Here is a 19,413-nt window from a genome sequence, read left to right on the forward strand (position 1 = left end):
CAAAACCTAAAAAGACCTTTTTAAAAATGAAGCCTTCTTCATAAAGAGATTAAAGAACTCAATCAGGCCAGTTAAATTCCATTATGTGCTTTGCCAGTATCTTTCACACAATACATTGATGTCAATCAAAAGAGTTGTGAAAAAATGTTTTAAAATACTTTTTAAAAACCAAGTTGGTTATGAGAATTGGCCTTGGTTGTACAGTCATTTTCATACACGTTTAGGAAGAGACACCCTGGCATCCCACCCGATTCCTTCAATACCTTTTTCACTTTTGTATTTCTGACTGAAAAACGACGAACAGTGTAGCAGGCGTGTACTTTTGTGCTCTTCAGTGTGACAATAATGTTTCCATACTCCTCACTATTCTCTGTTGGCCAATATTGATCACATTTTCGCTGCAAAAAGAAAAATGCTGTCAATTGTAACTGTAGTTGTTGCCCTAATTATAGTGTTGATAACCTAACTTCAAATGACAACTTGAAATGATAGTACCCTTTAAAATGCAGGTAATATCACTGTTGTTGACAGAAAAAGGAACTCATGGGCTGAATTTCTTAGAGGAAGGCATGACCTCTGAAGAGGTTATTCTTGGGAAAAGTCTGGCCAAGATCATTTTAGAAATGAGCCTACTATGCATGATCATTCTTCAACATATGCTATACTATCAAGTGGGCTTAAGAAAGAAACCTGTATGCTGGACCTGTAAGAAATGTGGGCCGGGTATGTTTGTTACAAAGGGAGCTTAAGTGAGGCTGGGCCTCATTCACAGCCTGGGTCACCAAAGGCAAATAGAGACTCCAACAGTCAAAGTGAAGCTCTAGTGATCCTGAGTAATAAACCTGGAACTTAGCCCTTATCACAGCCTAAATCAGCACCATCTATTATAAGTTCATTACCTCATAAACTCTAAATTATTAATTATCTTCTTTAAAAGAGGTCCTTTTAATGATGGTCAAGGTGTTTAAAGAGTCTCTTTACTTCTCCCAAGTGGAACAGTTGGTACTCCCCGACTACACTGTTTCTCCTCACTTCCCTGCCTTTGTTCTTCGTCTCCCCTACATGTGGAAGCTTTGCTCTTTTCCTCTGCTCTTTTCAGCTTCCTAAGTCTCCTCCTAACGCGTTGTTCAAATCTCACTTCAAACATTGGTTTCTTTACTAAATATCTGTACTAGACAATACAGTCCCCCACTTTGCAGCATCCCCCAATACCCTACTCATCCCTGTATCACAATGGATCACAGCTCTTGCTCCCCCCAGACCAGCAAGGAAGGGGCCGAGAGGACGCTCTGCATTCCTGTAACTCTCTCCACAGCCGGTCGAGTTCCCACCCTACAGCGGGTACTCCGCAAACATTTTTTTGAGCAGGATACATGATTGAGATAGTAAGCCAAGAGGTTCTTACTCTTCCTTTTTCCACAAGGTTTGTAATCATGACAATGATTCCAGTGTTTTGTTCCCAAATCATCCTCCAGAAATCTTCAAATGTAGACTTTAAAGGTCCCTGGGTGGCGATGTAGGCTTTTGCTTTGTTGTAACCCTTCGAAGATGACACAGCACAAAGTAAGATGAAAGCAGTATCCCAGACTAGTTAATAATTCAAGTGCCATCCATACTGAATAGGCTGTGTTTTCAGTGAAAGCTCCGTGCAGCATTAACACACGCTCAAAAGTCTCTGCGGCACTCTTCAATGATTAGAAACAAGTTTATAAAAACGTTTTGACTTACATCGACATAGTTTGCATTAATGTAGTCGCTGTGCTTAGAGTCTTTTCCTGGTAAAGGTCTTAACTTCACCCTACTGTGATCATCTACAGAGGATAAGAAAACAAAAAAGCAAAACCAAAATGTATAATTCAAAAACTAGCAGCATCCTGAAGCACAAGACAAGGCAAACGGTTTACGTGGTATCTCTCGGACAACCCTGAGAAATCTTTTGGCAGAAGAGCAACTAAAAATTCAAAGAGTATTTGAAACCATCTCAAAAACATAGGGATGCTTCTACCGCATGCTCTGACCTGTGAATGCCCCCAAAATGTAAATTGAGGTTCTTATTAGTTAATGTAAAACAGCTGCCAGTTGTAACCCTCCAAAATTTCCTTGTCTTATAGTTTAAAACCAATCGCCAAGGTCTTTGATTATCCATGCCCCCTTCTCTCCCCTTTAGTACAAATATTAAAAAGTGATTTGTTGTATCAAGTCCACAACACCTATTTTCAGGAGAGTTCACTGCTAAGTTCAGTTGGACTCTTCGCCAGGCCAACAGAACCTACACAACTGAGGGAGGTGGAGCTGCTTATAAGAGCAATGTCACTGCAGGAATCTGAAGTCAGTGAGCGGATCTTAGGATCCACTTAGCCTCAGCTTATGAACAAAAGGGGCAATGCTATGTGCCTGTATCTGCCCCACAGAGTGAGCTTGTATTTTCAAGGAAACAAATTAAATAAATAAAGGCCGAGGTGATAATTTTACTTTCGTTAGCTAGAAATGGGAAAAAGCCAATGCGCATTTCTGTTTATGGTCATGATCATCAATAGCTAGCTCCAAAAGAAGTCCAATGTATGGATTAGCCCAGACACGACTGACAGACTTACCAAGCACCTCTGGAAAGCCCTCTACACTCTGGGAACTGGGAATCGCTGCTGCTGTTCTGACAAACTCTCAGACCATAGTTCTTACGAGCAGGGCTGCCTGATGTGAATAGGCCCCATGAGAAAAATTTCACCTTAGGCATCTGCATGCAGACTGTCCTACCTTGATAGCATTATACTGTAAATTGTTATTTCCCAGAGAGACAAATAAAAACATACTCTTCCAGTTGCAATTTCACATTTAATTAATAAACTAATAGAATGGCTAAGTAGATCAATATAGGAGTTGGTGTGGTGGCATCAACTTACACCTTGAAAGCTGTGATGCTCTGTGAGAGAGGCTTTTCCTAGATTGTTTTTCTGGCATATTCATGGACAAATTGTACTTGCTCCATGACCTTTCCATGACATTCTTTGCTTTATAAAGATCTTAGTGTAGGGGTAGACCAAGGTGACAAATGATGTGCCCAGAATCTGACAAAGTGGCCAAGACAACACCAAAACCCAACTCTTCAAACTTAGGAAAATTGAACCATGTATAATTTGAATTTGTGACAGTAAAACCACAATGAACTTGTGAAAATATAACCTCATCTAGCTGAAGATGGTGGTTTTCCAGCAAAACACTATGATCCTTGGTCATATCACATAGCAGTTGCTTTGATTTCCTACCTCTTCTTTCCTACATATGTTTAGCCAAGGCGGTGAAGTCACTAGAGATGAAAAGTGCTAGGGCAGAGAGAATGGTACGTGTAGATATATGCAAGACATGTATATGTATATACCCCTGCCTGAGTTACATGGTTAGACGTGAGCTAGATAGACAAATGCTCAGGTTCAGCAAAGTAAGCCTTGATTAGCTGGCCAACAAACATAGCTAGAGTGAACTCATTCAAGACTAGGGGAGAAAAGAAAAATTTTACTCTTCTTCCTTTTTCTCTTTGTTAACCTCCTCATTCTCTCAGAAAACTGAAACAAATGCTCTTTTTGAAAAATGACCTGTGGTTCTTTTAAAAATATCTAGAGAAAAAAATAAAACTAATTCATAGATGACACAACCTTGTATTTAGAAGTCCTAAGGAATCCACAAAAATAATCATTAGAACTAATAAATGAGTTCAGCCACAGTTGTAAGACACAAGATCAATATACAAAAATCAATTGCATTTCTATACATTCCATGAACAATCTGAACAAAAAACTAAGTAGGCAGTGCCATTTACGATAGCATTAAAGAGAATATTAGCAACAAGTTAAACAGAAGTGCAACACTTATAAAATGTAGACTGTAAAACATTGTTGAAAGAAAAGATGACCTAAGTAAATAGAAAGGCATCTGATCTTCATGAATTGAAAGACTTAATATTGTTAAAATGGTAATGCTTCCCAAATTAAAATTGATCTACAGATTTGATGCAATCCATACCAAAATCCAAGCTTCCTTTTTTTTTTTTATTTTTGCAGTAATGAACAAGTTGATCATATGGAAACACAAGGTACCCAGATTAGGGAAAAAAAAAATCTTGCAAAAGAAGAACAAAGGTGGTTGGAGGACTCACAGTTCCAATTTCAAGCTCATTACAAAGCTATGGTCAATTATCAAGATGGTGTGGTACTGACATAAGGATAAGCATTAATGGGATAGAACTGAGAATTCAGAAGTATACCCTATACCTCGTCAGTTAATTTTCATTAAGGGTCCTAAGACAATTTAATGAGGAAAAGAAGAGCTACTTTTCAACAAATGGTACTGGGACAACTGGATATCAATATGCAAAGAGTAAAGTTGACTCTTCCCTCCTACCAGATACAAATATTAATTGAAGATTGATCAAAGACCTAAATGTAAAAGCTAAAACCATAAAACTATTTGACAAAAACGTAGGTGCAAATATTCATGATCTTGCATTAGGCAATGGTTTCTTAGATATGAAACCAAAACCATAGGCAACAATATGAAAAAATAGATACATTGGATTTCACCAAAACTAAAAAAAAAAAAAAAAAAAAAAGGAGGTGGGAAGGCCTGGGGTGGGGGGAAAAGGCAGAAAACTGTACTTGAACAACAATTAAAAAAATGCATCAAAGGAGGACACCATGAAGAAAGTGAAAAGGCAATGCACAGAATGAGAGAAAATATTTGTAAACCGTCTGATCAGGGATTTGTATCCAGAATGCATAAAGAACTCTTAAACTAGAAACAAAAGGACAGATAATCCATTTAAAAAATGCGCAAAGAATGTGAAGAGTTATTTCTCCAAAGAAGATATACCAATGGCCAATAAGTACATGAAAAGATATTTGGCATCACTAATCACTAGGGAAATGGAAATCAAAACCACAGGAAGATACCACTTCACATCCATCAGGATGGCAAAGTAAGCCGGGCGGTGAGAGACAAATACCATATGATCTCACCTATAAGTGGAACCTAATCAACAAAACAAACAAGCAGGCAAAACATAACCAGAGACATTGAAATAACGAACGAACTGACAGTAACCAGAGGAGGGAAATAATGGGAGAAAGGAGGGGAAGGGTCATCAAGGACACATGGACAAAGTCAAAGGGGGGAAAAGGGTTGACAGTGGGAGGTGGGGGTGGGTGGGGCAGGGGAAAGTGGTGGCAGGAAAATGGAGATAACTGCACTTGAACAAAAACAAAAAAATGCAAAAAAAAAGAAAAAAGAAAAAAGAAAAAAGAAAAGGATTGCTCTTTTCAAAAAAAACCAAAGTGACAAGTGTTGACAAGGATGTGGAGATACTAGAGCCCCAATATATTGTTGGTGGGAAGGTAAAATGGTGCAGCCACTTTGGAAACCAGTTTGGGAATTCTTTGAAATATTAAACAAAAACCTACTACATAAGCTAGCTATTGCATTCCTAAGTATAATCCCAAGAGAATTAAAAATATTTGAGTATACAAAACCACATATACAAATGTTCATAGCAGCATTATTCATAATAATAAAAAAGTTGAAATAACTCAAATGTCCACAAATGATAAATGAGTAAACAAAATGTGGTATATCCATACCACAGGGTATTATTCAGCTATAAAAAGGAATTAAAAACTGATACAAGCTACGAAATGGATAAAACTTGAAAACAGCCTGTTAAGTAGAAGAGCCCACATACAAAGGCAACATATTGTATGTGTCCATTTATATATAATGTCAAAAGACAGAACCTACAAATCTACAGAGACAAAGTAGATAACTAGTTTCTAGGGAGTTTAGAGGAAAGGGATGAATTGGGAGTGACGGGGTGAAGGGGTGTCTTGTTGGGAGTGATAAGGATGTTCTATAACTCGATAGTGGTGATGGTTATACAACCCTGACTATTCTAAAGAGGACTGAAATCTAAACTAACTTTAAATGGGTGAATTTATATGGTATGTGAATTACATTCACTAAAGTATTATTAAAGACCATCTACAGTGGTCTTCAAATTTAACTAGTCTAATTTAAATACACTGTTACATAAAATTCTATGTATGTTAACCATATGTGCCTCTCTCCTCAATATCAAAGCATATATCATCTGCTAGTGACCCAATGGCCAAGTTCTGTGAAAAGTGGCATTCTAGCCATAGAGGTGAACTGTGCTCCTAGGCTATTCCATGAGGCTCCATAAAAATAACACTGATTTGAGTCAGCAATCTCCATGATATTCTTTTTGTTTTTTGTGTTTTTTTTTAAATAAAACCTTCAGTCATTCCTATTTTTAAAATTTTTTTATTTATTGATTTCAGAGAGAGGAGGGTGGCAGGGGAGAGAGAGAGAAACATCGATCTGTTGTTCTACCCATTTATGCATTCATTTGTTGATAACTTGTATGTGTCCTGACCAGGGATCGAACTCACCATCTTGGTGTATTGGAATGATGATCCAACCAATTGGATTACCTGGCTAGGCCTCCAGAATACTCTTGCCCCAGGAAATATGTTGGATAGGACTAAGCACATGGGCCACAGGACTGAAGGCTCATCACTTAAGGTATGGACTAATTACCTAGTCTTAGAAAGAGGGATGGTTTTGAAATCAGCTTCATTCAATTCTCAGGACACCTATTTTTTTTTTTTTAAGATTTTATTTATTTCTTTTTAGAGAGAGGGGAAGGAAAGGAGATAGAGAGGGAGAGAAACATTATTGTATGAGATCAGTTGCCTCTCATATGCCCTCAGCTGGGGACCTGGCCCATACCCCAGGCATGTGACCTGACCGGGAATCAAACCAGTGACCTTTTGGTTCACAGGCCGGCACTCAATCCACTGAGCCACACCAGCCAGGGCTCAGAACACCTATTTGTATTAAAAGACTTGGCTCTCATTGGTTAAAAACAATGTCAAGATAGCTATGTGATGTTAAAATTTTGATTCCCAGCATTGGATATAGAATCACGTCATGTGGAAACAGTGAAGCTCAGAACATTTTCTTTCACTCCTCTTATTATTAAGCTTAACGAAAAAGATCCAACAGCTTAATGAAAGAGTGAGGAGGGCAGAAAATGTCCCCAGTTCTCCCTACGTGTTGTTGAAGAAGATGGGCTAATGACAGGATAACCTGCAAGTGTCCTTCTTTTTTGGCATCCTGATTCTGACTGCATGCCTTTCAGCTTATACCCAGCGTGAAGATTTAATTTCCTCGCGGTTGAAGACAAAGTTTATTACTCACATGCTAAAATGTTGATGTATCTGTTTTTGTGCTTGTTATCTGGATGGTTGGAATGCTCTGCAGTGATGTTCATATCAGCCGTACAGCGTTGGACTTCCTAGTGAAGAAAACAGCAGGATTTCAGAGATTTTAGACACACTTGAGACACTGAGCAGCAAGGTCATAGAAAGAAGCTATTCACACCCCAAAGCATAAGGTATTCACTCCTTCCCTAGCGACTGCCACTGTTACCTCCCCAAACTCAACCTCAGAAATAATTACTACAGATGTATTCATAACAAAGATAAGAAGATAATAGGATTTCAAAGTGAACAAGATAAAAGGATTTCATCCTTTACTAATTCATCAATCACCTACTTTATTATAGATTTTGACCTAGGCATGGGGATTTCAAAACAGTATCTCTTTTTAAATGTCACGGTCTGATGGGTGAGAATAACATGCAAAAAGTAAGGACAGTCAAATGTGATTAAGAGCAGAGGGGCCTGAGAAACTACGATGGGCGTGTAGAGGAAGGCGTCAGACAGGAGATCATTCACAGGACTCCTGAAGGGTGAGAAGACTTTTCCAGGACTCCTGAAGGGTGAGAAGAATTTTCCAGGCAGACGTCTAATCTCCACCGTGATTTGCAATACGCTCATCGGTTATATAGCCTCATTTCATACTATCAGACTGTAAATTGGCTATGAAGACTCAGTCCTGAAATGACACTAATATATGGCCCTATCAGTTGTCATATCTGGCTTAAATATATGTCTCTGATGAGTTATTTTTGAACTCAAATTTTATTTAAATTGTCCTTCTTTAGAAAAACAGCAGAAGTAGCAATTCTCATTGGCTACCTTTGTCATGGATATAAACATTATCCATTAGCCTAAAATAAGGCTGCTGAAAAGTCAAATTTTTCTAAACTGTATGCTTCAAACCCAGGAAAGTCCTGGAGCTGACTAATAAGGGAAGTCATTAGCAGTGCACAGCTGCTACAAAGAGCAGGAGCAAAGTGACACAAAATTATCAGGAGAAAAGTTTTACACGTAGCAGATGTAACAGAGTTTAGGAGCATGCAGACTTCTTTTCACAAAGGAGTTGCTTAGCAATTAGGGATGTTTTCCACAGCATTTACATCAGGCATAATGAACACAAGGAACTGGCTGTCTTTTATATTCACAGACTACTTCCCAGTGAGGAGTCCTCTCTTCTCTCCAAGGAGGAACTCACTTTAATTAGAGAATTTGGGGTATAAAAACAAAAGGACACCATCTAGTCAAAGAAACCATATTCAAGGACTCTTGATTCTTGGATGCTGAAGATTCAGTTTTTCATAGTTGTAGCCCTTCCCAGTTGTCCATTAAAAAAAAGAAAAGAAGAAAAGAAAAAAAAGCCCCACAGGCTTTAATTCAACATACCTCTCTGGGGAAAGTGTTTTTCATGACAATTCTTACCCTTTCCTTACTCTTACTAAATATGATAACCTCTGATATTTTCTGTTCTAATGGTTTATAACCTATGGTTTGGCAAATGCTAGTTTAAAGGGGCCTAAGGCTGCCTTTGGCTCTTCCCCCTAAAATGAGATAAAGTGCTGGGCCCAGATCCCTGAGGTGAGATTTAACACCAACAAGAACATAAGCAAAGCTAGCCCCAAGTGCGTGTCTGGGGAACTGGTCTTTCAGAATTGCCCTGGAAGCCTGAGGTATATGCTTTTGAATACTGAGGCAGAAAATCTTTGAAAATGGAAGACACTAACGCAATCTGTACACAAATCCTTGAAATAAGCTGGCATCCTTTGTTGCTGGATTGTGAAGGTCAGACCTTTGGCATGCACCTCTTCAGGGCTGAGTTGCTGAAACATCTTGTGAGGAGAGATTCTAGGCTTTAATACTTTAGTTTGAGATTCGCTTTGTTTATTGATATTTTTCTCCACTGTGTAAATCTGACCACCCTAGTTATGGGTGAAGGTTAACCCTCTATTATAATATAATGCAATTAACCAAGACTGCTTGGGAGCTGCTGTCTGCACTGTTTAAAGCAGTCATTCAATACGGCCAATCAAACTTTTTGTTGTCTAAAGCCCTCGGTCTGATCTGTTGCTTCTATTTCATTTTTCCAATTATATGAATGACAGAAAACAAAGAATAGTCATACATAATGTTAACTCTGATTTTATTAGAACCCAAGGGGTTTGCCTAAGGCCTTCTGATTTTGTCTTGTTGATAATAATGTCATCTGTAATTCCTTGCAGTACTGCTTGGCTCGTTTAGATGCTGATAATATCATCTGATCCTGGAGTGGCTTTTTTCCATCAGAAATGGCATTTCAAAGTTAATGTGATTTTAATAGGTGTTACAACTTTCAAAGTGACACTGGCTGATGGGGTGTGTATGGTAAATCTACCTATTTAGCACTCTGATAAATAGTTTCAGATTTAAGTTTATTTGTATTTTACTGTCTATATAACAAAGCTAGATTTCTCAAAATGAATATTCTTAAGACTAAAAGGCACACAACCACAGAAGACAGCCAACCGAAGACAAGAGATTTAAAATACAGTGAAACTTTAAAAAGAAACAAAAACACTAAAGTTGGTACTTTTTTCCTTGGGGGATGAAATAGGCTAAATCTCCTTCTGCCTAGAGTCGATGTTGAGACGCTGTCAAAGGGCACGTGGAGACCTACTGTCCCGCTGTTCTGTGGCTCAATATGAACAAATAATTGAACAAACGTACATCTAGAAATCTTACTACTCGGCTTCACAAAACAAGCTGAGAAGAAATATTTTGGACCTGGTGACCAAGTATTAGGCCGAGTATGTGTCTATTCTTAGTGCCTGAGTTCAGGCAGCCTACACGGTGTTACGAGGAGCGTTCTACAGAAGACTGAGGAATTTCAGTCCTGACGACAGCCCTGCGTGCACACCATCAGGCACCGGGCAGCCCCTTGCCAGACGCTGGTCGCACTGCGCCTTCCTGCCTCAGCTCTCCTCTGCTCAGGCTACAACTGTTGCCACACTGATCTTCTTCAAATGCTGCTCTGACTTTGTTACTGTCTTGTTCAGAAACCTCTAGATAGATTCCAAATTCCTCAGCCAGCCTTTCAGGTTCCCATCCTATCTTTCACCAACACCCTTCCCAATCCCAGACAGTTTTAACTCTATGCCCTCTGCTTCCTTGTCATGTCCCTAGCTTGGAATGCCTGTCCCCTCCTCTCCAAATCCAGGTGTCTCTATCGGAAACCCCTGCCTCATCGCTCCAGCACACCGACCAGTCTTTGGAGTGTACATCACAGTGCCTATTATGCTGCCACAGGTCTATAAAATAACATTATCTTTTCTATGCAATTTGTGAACTTTGCCTAACTCACTTTTGTCTCACTCTTCATAAAAGCCTCATCTTAACCAACCATGATTTTCTTTACAATAAGGGTTTAAAAACGTTTTTCTTCAAGACATTTAAGATCCATACTGGCGTTTTGTCACTGTGGCTCTGGAAACTACAGAGTCATTTTCTGCCACTTTGCAGCTGGCAGTCCGCATGCGGCATCATGCCTCTGTTCCCCATTATGTGTCATGGGCAACATGAACTCTGCGTCCTACATAAAGTGCTTGTGGCCACTGGTCCCTCAGCACATGGGCTCAGGTGGACACAGCTTTGTTCTCTTAATTTAAAATGAGCAAATGGCCCGAATTTAGCTCAGCTGCAGTTAATTGCAACAGAGGCAATGCCCCAAAGGATCCTGCCAAGGGGTACTGGACCTCTGGCCTCATCTCTGCCATCAGTCTTTAATCTTGTGATGCTCCTGACCCTGCCTGTTCACTCTGCGGATGCCAGAGCCTCAAGCTCCCTCTTTTTGAAAGATTATGCTGGCACTATGCCTTTGGAATCCTCCTGGATTATGGCATTGGAGGCTGGGGAAGACTGAGGTTGTCGGCTCAGGTAGCCAAGGGAACGGAGTCATCGAATGCCACCCTGAGACGACGACTGATGGTATTTCCAGTGACTGCAAAATCTGCTAGAGGTATAATGTCTCCAGCTTTCGCAGGCTCCAGAATTTATCTGACAAGGACAAAAAGCTTGCTTTCAACATCACCTCTACACAAAGACTCAAAATTACCAGTGAATCATTTTTGTCATTTTGCTCCAAGCAGCAAAGTTCTGAGAATGTGACAGTTATTCACTAAAATTTTTTTCACATCCATCCATGATTTTTAAACATGATGGGGCAAACAGAACTTTTGGTGAGACACCCAATCAAAATTCAGAGGGGCCCCTCTCCTCTGCACTCCCCTAGAATGCTGGGTCTGTGTTAATATTCACTTTGCTTTGCCCTCTATTTCACAGGTGTACCCTCTGACCTCACCCCAGCAGACTGAACTCGAGGGCAGGGTCTTTAATTCACCCTTGTACTTTACATTATGTCCAGAGGCTATCAGGTACTCATAACTGGTAGGTGAGTTGTTTCATTTCCTACTAATAGCCAAATATCAACTGTTAAGTGGTATTTTTCTATGATCTTAAGATTAGTTCTTTAATTTTAGGGCTTTATTTAGATTTTTATAGGTCAGATTCTCAGCATTCTTGGAAGGCTCTAGGCCAAAAAGATCATGTAATGGACTTCCAGCATTCTTAGTGGTGGCTCCTTAATTTTGGCTGCTCTCCTACCCGTTTTTTTTATTGCCATGGCAAGTGTTGGCCCGTCAGCGGCATGATCAGTTTCAGACAATCACTGCTAACCTTGGATTTTCTCCTTCTGACTTCAGCTCATTACAGGCCACTACTCTAATGAAAGTCTGGAGGGGGTCAAGGTTAAACACGTGTGCTCGCTTCAGACAGCCCTGATCTGAACACCTGTTTCTACCTTTTCAAAATGAAGCCACCCAAAGCCTTAGTTTTCCCCTGGGTCCAATTTCCTCATCTGTAAAATGGGAACAGTGAAGTACCACTCGTCATGGGGTGGTACTGAGGAGCTCAGTGTGCACTGGCCATCTATCACCATTCCACAGAGAGAGATCTGAAAACTGGGGCCAAGGTAACTTACTCTCTTAACATAATGAATGTTTTGTTTTGTGTTTTTTTTAAATCACACAAGATCTGTTTCCCTGGCCTTCCTTTTACACCTATCACACTCTCTTGTTTATAAAACAGCCTTAATACTTTTTTATATAGCCTGTTACCAATTTTCCCTTTTAGCAGAGCCACCAAAAAGCAAAAATACTACTGTTTTTAAATACTTCAGATTTTCCCTATATGAGAAGATGACAGTGTATTAGTGAGATTTTATACTGTGTTTCATTCCCCACTTCATGTTGCAGCCTCACTGTTCTGAATCAGGGGAAAGGATATTCTTCCCATTCTGAATAGCTGATACCCACCCTTTCAAACCGGATTGTGAAATGACATCAGTAGAACAATGCCTCCCGCCCCCTACCTTCCCCACCCCCATTTCCTTCCCTAACTACCAGCCAGTAACATTTAAGCTCTAAAGTTCAATACAGGCTACAAAGGCTTCTGGCCACAGTAGGTTTTGCTGTTGTTTTTTTTTGATAGAAATAGGGTACAGATGCCCAGAACTTGTTAACAGGCATTATTCTGAGGCAGCAAAGCCCATTTTAAGTCAGATCAAGTTTTCAGAGGTGTAGCTGATTATTTTGAATAATTAAATGGTGTCAAAACCAGCTGTGATGAATAGCACTGGGGTCTCAAATCATAAATAATTGAGAAACTGGAGTTGCATTTGATCATCCTGATCAAATTCTGTTCTCTAGAGGATAAATGTTTGTTCTGAATACTATCAACATAGTTAAATGCCTCAATATTCTTGCTCAGTCATCCAGCCAACAGTCAATTGAACTAAATCACTTTACACCACACACAGTTGCTGTCCTCATGAATACAAAATGCTTGACTTTAAGCCATGTTCTTTGTAGTTGAATGGGCACCTTTTTTGGTTAGCATCTAATAGGCACGTTCGATACTTGACGTGTTTTTATTTGTTCCTTGAAACATGACTTTGCAGGATAAATCAGAGGGTTCTTTCACTCTACCTACCACCTTTGCTTTGATTCTGCTCAAAAAACAAACCAAAAACTAAGAGAAAGACTTTATTTAACATGAGTTGTCAGTATAATTGCCTTTGGGGACTTGGAAGTTTTGCATGGAGACAGGGGCTTTTGGTCTTGTTTTTTATTCCTCGCTCTCCATGCAAAATACCTGCACCTCCCAGCTGTATGTACGGCTCTAGAGCAGAAGTCCCCAACCTCTGGACTGCAGAGCAGTGCTGGTCCAGGCCTGTTAGGAACTGGGCCCACAGCAGGAGGTGAGCTTGTATGTAATGTGCTTGAATCATCCCGAACCCATCCCCCCAACTCTGGTCCATGGAAAAACTGTCTTGCACGAAACCAGTCCTTGGAGCCAAAAAGGTTGGGGATTGATGCTCTAGAGAATCTCAAAGTGCTCACCTTCCATTATGTCATTTGACCCTCATAACCAATTTTGTGAAAAGAGGTGGGTAGGTTAGCATCATCATCATCATCATCATCATCGTTTCCTCTTTCAAGTGGAAATGAGACAGAGAAAGGAACTGACTTACCCAGAAAGCTAGAAGACAGCTGAGCTGCCATGAAAACTTGGCCTCCTCAGCACAACTCCTGCTGCCAGAGATGTGCCTTCGCGAAGCGCCTCAGTGACGAAAAGGGCAGTCTGTTTAATAGCTCCTCATTGACACCCTGTCACTGTGGAACTGGCAGGGAACCCAGAGCTGGCAGGGGGCTGTGAGCTGCTCTCTACCTTGTTTCCTACACGCCAGTTCTTAGAACTAGAAGGCTGTGTTAACCCAAGTCTCCTCTCCAAGGAGTAATAATCGTGACAACGACAGTAATCAACCTCTGCATGGGCTTCACTGGGGACCCAGCAGCTGCAAAGATTAAGGTAACCATTCACTTTCCCAGCAACTTTAGAAGGTAGGGATCACCGGCGCCACTTTAGATATGAGGATACTGGGGGTCGGAGGTGAAGTGACTGGCCCACGGATAACAAAGCTCATTACGGTGGAGCCAGCATCATGCTCCTCGAACTTCAGATCTGCTGTCCCCACCGCACCTTGTACACCCTGGAAATGACGTGGGATGAGGAGCCCTGACCTCTGTATTATGGCTGCTGTCCCAGTTACAATGAAAATGAAGACCCTGAATTTTCCTTTTTTCCCCACTACTAAGCCTGTTCTTTCATAGACGTGCATGTTCAGGACATGGGCAACCTAATTTTTATTTGGAAAAGATTGCCTGTTAAAATTATAAGTGTAAGGAAAAAAAAATCTCCACTTTTCTCATTGTTATGTTTTAAGTAAATTCATTTCAAATTTACAATCCCTGTAAAATAAGAGTTAGGTCTCTGGAAATTTCATTTTGAAACATACCTCAAAATCCTCGGAGAACCCATGCTGGTTATTAGAATAGAGCTCACCGATGTGTTTCACAAACTGTTTGACAGGAATGGCTTCCATGTCATCTGTGGGAATAAAATGATATTCAGAGTCACATAGTCTACTTCCATAAAACAAATAACACTCATAAGGGATTATGGAAGACAAATATTTGAATTTTGAAAAGAATGACATAATTGTATCACCTAAAACAGATGTCTTCAAGACAAGCATCAGCATTTGTTTTACATCAGGATCTCATTATGATTTTGAATGCCTATGAGCTAGGTTAAATAGGGTTTTTTAAAAAAGGTTCATCATAAAAAATTATGTCTATTTTTATATTCAAGGCAATTCACATAGTTAGATGACCACATTATACCCTTAACTAAAAGTCTGATTTTATTGAGGGTACCTATTTGTCAAGAAATTTTATCACAACCTAGGTTTTTGTTTTGTTGTTTTAAATTGCTATTCAATAGGGTCCAGCTCATAATTGGAGCAGTTATGTTCTACTTCCAGTCTTTGATGTCTAAGCAATCTTTATACACCATTACAGATAGATGCCATTTTACCAGCTGGCTTCAGGGACAATGCCATCTATGTTTAAGTGTTCAAAATTTCAGTTCAAGACAGCTGTGTCTGCACGATGCCAGATAATCAGTTTGGCTGAAGTAACTGGATTTTTCTGGTGTTGACAGACTAGGTATAGCTTCAAGACTCCACATTCCGATTTATTACAGTGTCGTCACTTCACGAGGACGATCTCAGTTCGTGAGCCCCACGTACGTTTTATGCGGCTTTATCTGTCTGATACTTGAGTACTGCGGTAAAACTGCCACGCCCCGCTAACGAGCTCCCCAACCTCTTCCCTCCCCCACAAATATTTCCTTTTAAAAATACTCGGCTGAATGCGAGATAAACAACAGACATGACATTTACTTTATTCAGAGTGAAAGATCTTTGGCAAACGCACAAACATCTAAACTGCCACAGATGCTTTTCTTAGCAAAGGGTATGAAGATCTGTATGTGTAAATGAGGTCCTACTTTGGCAAGAATGCTATAGATCCAGGCCTGACAATCTGATTTCCCTTCATCTGGTGACAGTTAACATTGACTATGTCATTCCTCCTCTTTCTTTCGAGAGAGCAAAGCTCTAGGGTGGCTTTTTGCATCTATTGACATTTTCAAACTTGAATCCTTCTTAAGCGGAAAATAGCATCTTTTATATTTTGTTTAAGGAAGGTGATTTATATGTTCATAACCCAAATTGCTTAGCATAGCAGTGTTACTTATCAAATAGGTGGTGCTCTGTATGCACAAATTCTTTCTGTGTGAACAAATTAAAGACCTAATCATTTTAATAGGCAACCTTATGAAAAAATTGCCAAGTTATTTACAAATATTTCAGGATTGAAGATGTTCATGAATATGCAATCATTTTGCACGCCCAAGAAATCTATAGCTCCGTAATGATGCAACCAGCATTAACAAAGTAAGCAGAGCCAACATGTTTCCCCAGAATATTTAGCAGAATGCACAGTTGGAGAACAATTTCCAAAATTATCTGATCAGTTCACTTAAAATGTTCAGAAGTAAGCAAATTCTAAAATAATGATCAAATGGCAAAGAAATTATCTTAGGTTGAAAAAGGGGTTAATATGTACAAAATTGGAGAGTCTGAAAAAAAAGATTAACCCAAGAATAAATTCCTCTTCAGACAAGTAAGTGCGATGGAGCACAACCCAGCCCCATAGACACCCTGGGATGCAGACCCAGCGCTTCTCCCCTCCAGTGTGTCATTGTTAGTAATGTAATAGCTTGCAGACAACATTTATTCCCAATAAAGCTATGGTGCCATGATTAAGCACTTGGACTCTAGTTCAAAATAAGGAAAAAAAAAAAATCAGCTTTAAAGCTACTTTATTCCGCAAGGCACAAGCCACAGCATTTTAAAGGTCACAACCCACCTTAAGTCATTAAAAACAAACTTTAATGTTAACAATGTATTATTCTTTCCTGCAGGGTGCTCAACTGTAATATCCAAGCTAGAGCCACACATGCCCAGAGAACAGCCTGCCTGCTGCCCCCACGGCTAGATGCAGCAGGAATTCAGCAGAGCTTGCACGGTGATCATGGCAATACGTGGCTCACCAGTCTCTCCAACTTGCGTCCTTGTCCAAGGAAGTCTGACCACGCCCCTCTGGGTTTCCAGGCACCACCGGTAATGCCATAAAATGGGCAGACAGACAGATGCACACACACCAAACATGCATGCTGTACTGACCACCATCAGCTACCCAGATAACACAGTATTTGTCTTTTAATCAAGATAAATGAAACTGAGGGGTCATAAATCTTTTTTCTCAATATTAAGATGGATATAAGACTATGACTAATTAGAAGCCCTAGTAGTTTTCCTCTTATATAGTTTTTTCTATTACATTTCTTTCAACATGAGCCAGATAATTATACAATTGCTGTATCTAGCAGAAGGACGAGCAATTAGGACATCATCACAGACCTGTGCTGCTCAATCTTCATCTGGACAGACCCTGTGTTATAAGAAGCTATCCATATGTAAGACACTATTTCCATCTAAACATCTGAGTTTTGTTAACAAATGCACAGAGTATTAGCAGCGTTAATGATGGACCAGTGCCGTTTTATGTACATGCATTAACATGTAAGATTTTCATACTCATCTTACAGTTGAGATAGAAGCTCAGAAAGACTAACTGAAGGCTGGAGTGTGGCTGCAATAGCTGGCCACCAACTCAACGTCAAGAGTGCTCCAGCTCAGAGAGAAGGGGTATCGCCTGAGCACCTAGGACTCAGCCTGATACTAGTGAGGGGGCCTCTGTCCAAGGGCAAGCTGCGTGTTGGAGAAGTGAGGAAGATGAGAGAGTGAATGCAGGGACACCGTGTAACCACACGGTGAGGATGACAAGTGTCACCAAAGGGGTAGATCTGATAACTCAGGCAAGAACACATGTCTCTGATGGAATGGTGATGGGGGGCGGGCAAAGAAAAAAAAGGTTGGAATACAGGTGAAGATGTTCTCACTCACCACAGGCTAGATGGGAGTTTGTTACTGTATGATGAGAGATGGTCTAATGACAGTCGATATAAAGAGAAGAGAGCCACCATTTATTAAGCCCTCACTGGTTGCTAGGGACTGCACTATATGCTTTTCATATATTTATCTTTGTAAGAACTAGTTAAAGGGCACACTGTTATCCTCATACCACACATAAGGAAGCCAAGGCAGAGTTGAGATTTGAATCCTGGTGTACACGGAACCCACAGCCTGTGCTCCCATGCACTGTGATTCACTATCAACGCACCACAGTTTCAAGGAAAAGTGAGGAATTAGAATAGCTTGGTTAATCTGATAAAATGTTACTTTGTAATTCTGTGCCAAAAATTTTACTTACAGAGTTTTCAGATACCAAGGTGTACTACATTAGGCAATAAAGGACCACTACTATTATCACTAAATCACCCCATGAATCGGTTTCTGAAAAGTGGGCTTGTTGTTAGTAAATAATATTTATACTTTGTTCTAAGATTTTAGCCTTTTGTCGTTGGGATTAAATTCTGTAGGTAAGAGGTCTTTTATTCTGTCAAATGCACAGCCAAATGTTTGTGTTTCACTTCTGCTGAAACCTGAAATTAATCTCTTGTTTGTAGGTACCAAAAGCAGAGCATTTGAAGAAGGTGAATACCTCCTGAGAAGAAAGTAACAAAGCCAAGAGATGTTAGGAGGAAAAGAGCTGAATAACAATGGCCTCAAATGCAACACTGCGGGAAGTAGGGAAAAATGTATCTGAACACAGAAAAAGGTTGTTTCCAAAATCTGTGGTTAGGTCTCTGTTGTACTTACACATTCAGAGCCAGTAGAGGGAAAGCACCCAGACTTTGTCTATGCTTCCAGCCAACCTGTATATGCTAACTCTGCTTTCCCTTAATCTTAAGGAATAACAGACTAATAAAGAAAAATGGACAAACTAAGCTTTCTTGTCTGCAGTTTTTGGTTTGATATCCAAAAGGAAAAGTCAGCACCCAAGGCTGTCCCTGAACAGCCACCCCAGGACACTGCTGTGGGGTGGGCCCTTTGGCCTGCAAGTCAGTAAAATTGTGCAGCTGTCATTCGGTCAGCCACAGTGATGGGGTACCCCCTGAGTACCAGGCTCCCAGAGGCAAGGGTGTGAATGCAAAAACCGGAGCCAGACTGCCTGGCCGTGCAACTTCACCTCTGTGTGACTCCCCTTCTTCAACTATAAAATGGGAATCATAACAGCACCTATTCACAGAGTGTTACAAAAAGTAAACTAGATAATGTAAGTACTCACAGGAGCACTGGGCTCTTAGTAAATGCATAACAACTGTGATTTACTGTTAGGTGCTAATTCCTTTACATGTATGACCCCCCACCCCCACCCCAAGACCTAGGGGCTGTCATCACCTCCATTTTAGAGATGGGAAAATGGGCTAAGAGAGACCAAGGAGCTTGGCCAAGGTCCACTGTCATTATCAAGTAATAGGGCCAGAGCTGACTCCCAAGCTGGCTTCTTCTACATTATAGGACTTCTCTAGACCTTAAACTGAAAATACATGGTTTGAGAGGGCAGAGAACCACATAATACATTTTAAATAAACTTTCCAACAAGAAGGACTGAACTGAATCACTTTAGCTTTCAGGGTAAACTTCAGTTACCTGGAAAGCTCG

At 40.2% G+C, this 19,413-nt stretch overlaps 1 protein-coding gene and 1 long non-coding RNA gene across 4 annotated transcripts in view; one reads left to right on the forward strand and one right to left on the reverse strand.

The window, feature by feature from the left end:
* PTPRG (protein tyrosine phosphatase receptor type G) overlaps positions 1–19,413 on the reverse strand; it is a 704,073-nt gene that overhangs the window by 28,709 nt on the left and 655,951 nt on the right. For all 3 annotated transcript variants that reach the window (XM_053930009.2, XM_053930010.2, XM_053930008.2), the window contains 5 exons: positions 14,674–14,765; positions 7,267–7,363; positions 1,729–1,811; positions 1,406–1,540; positions 264–398 (listed from right to left, as the gene is read on the reverse strand). In XM_053930009.2, the coding sequence (XP_053785984.1) occupies positions 264–398; positions 1,406–1,540; positions 1,729–1,811; positions 7,267–7,363; positions 14,674–14,765 (542 nt within the window). The remainder of the gene's footprint in view (positions 1–263; positions 399–1,405; positions 1,541–1,728; positions 1,812–7,266; positions 7,364–14,673; positions 14,766–19,413) is intronic.
* On the forward strand, positions 14,081–18,677 carry LOC123479376 (uncharacterized). Its single transcript, XR_006654981.2, has 3 exons — positions 14,081–14,186; positions 16,707–16,905; positions 18,375–18,677. It is a non-coding gene; the product is annotated as an uncharacterized lncRNA (long non-coding RNA).

This window comes from Desmodus rotundus, chromosome 8 (assembly GCF_022682495.2).
Source record: "Desmodus rotundus isolate HL8 chromosome 8, HLdesRot8A.1, whole genome shotgun sequence".
In the NCBI taxonomy this organism is placed as follows: domain Eukaryota; kingdom Metazoa; phylum Chordata; class Mammalia; order Chiroptera; family Phyllostomidae; genus Desmodus; species Desmodus rotundus.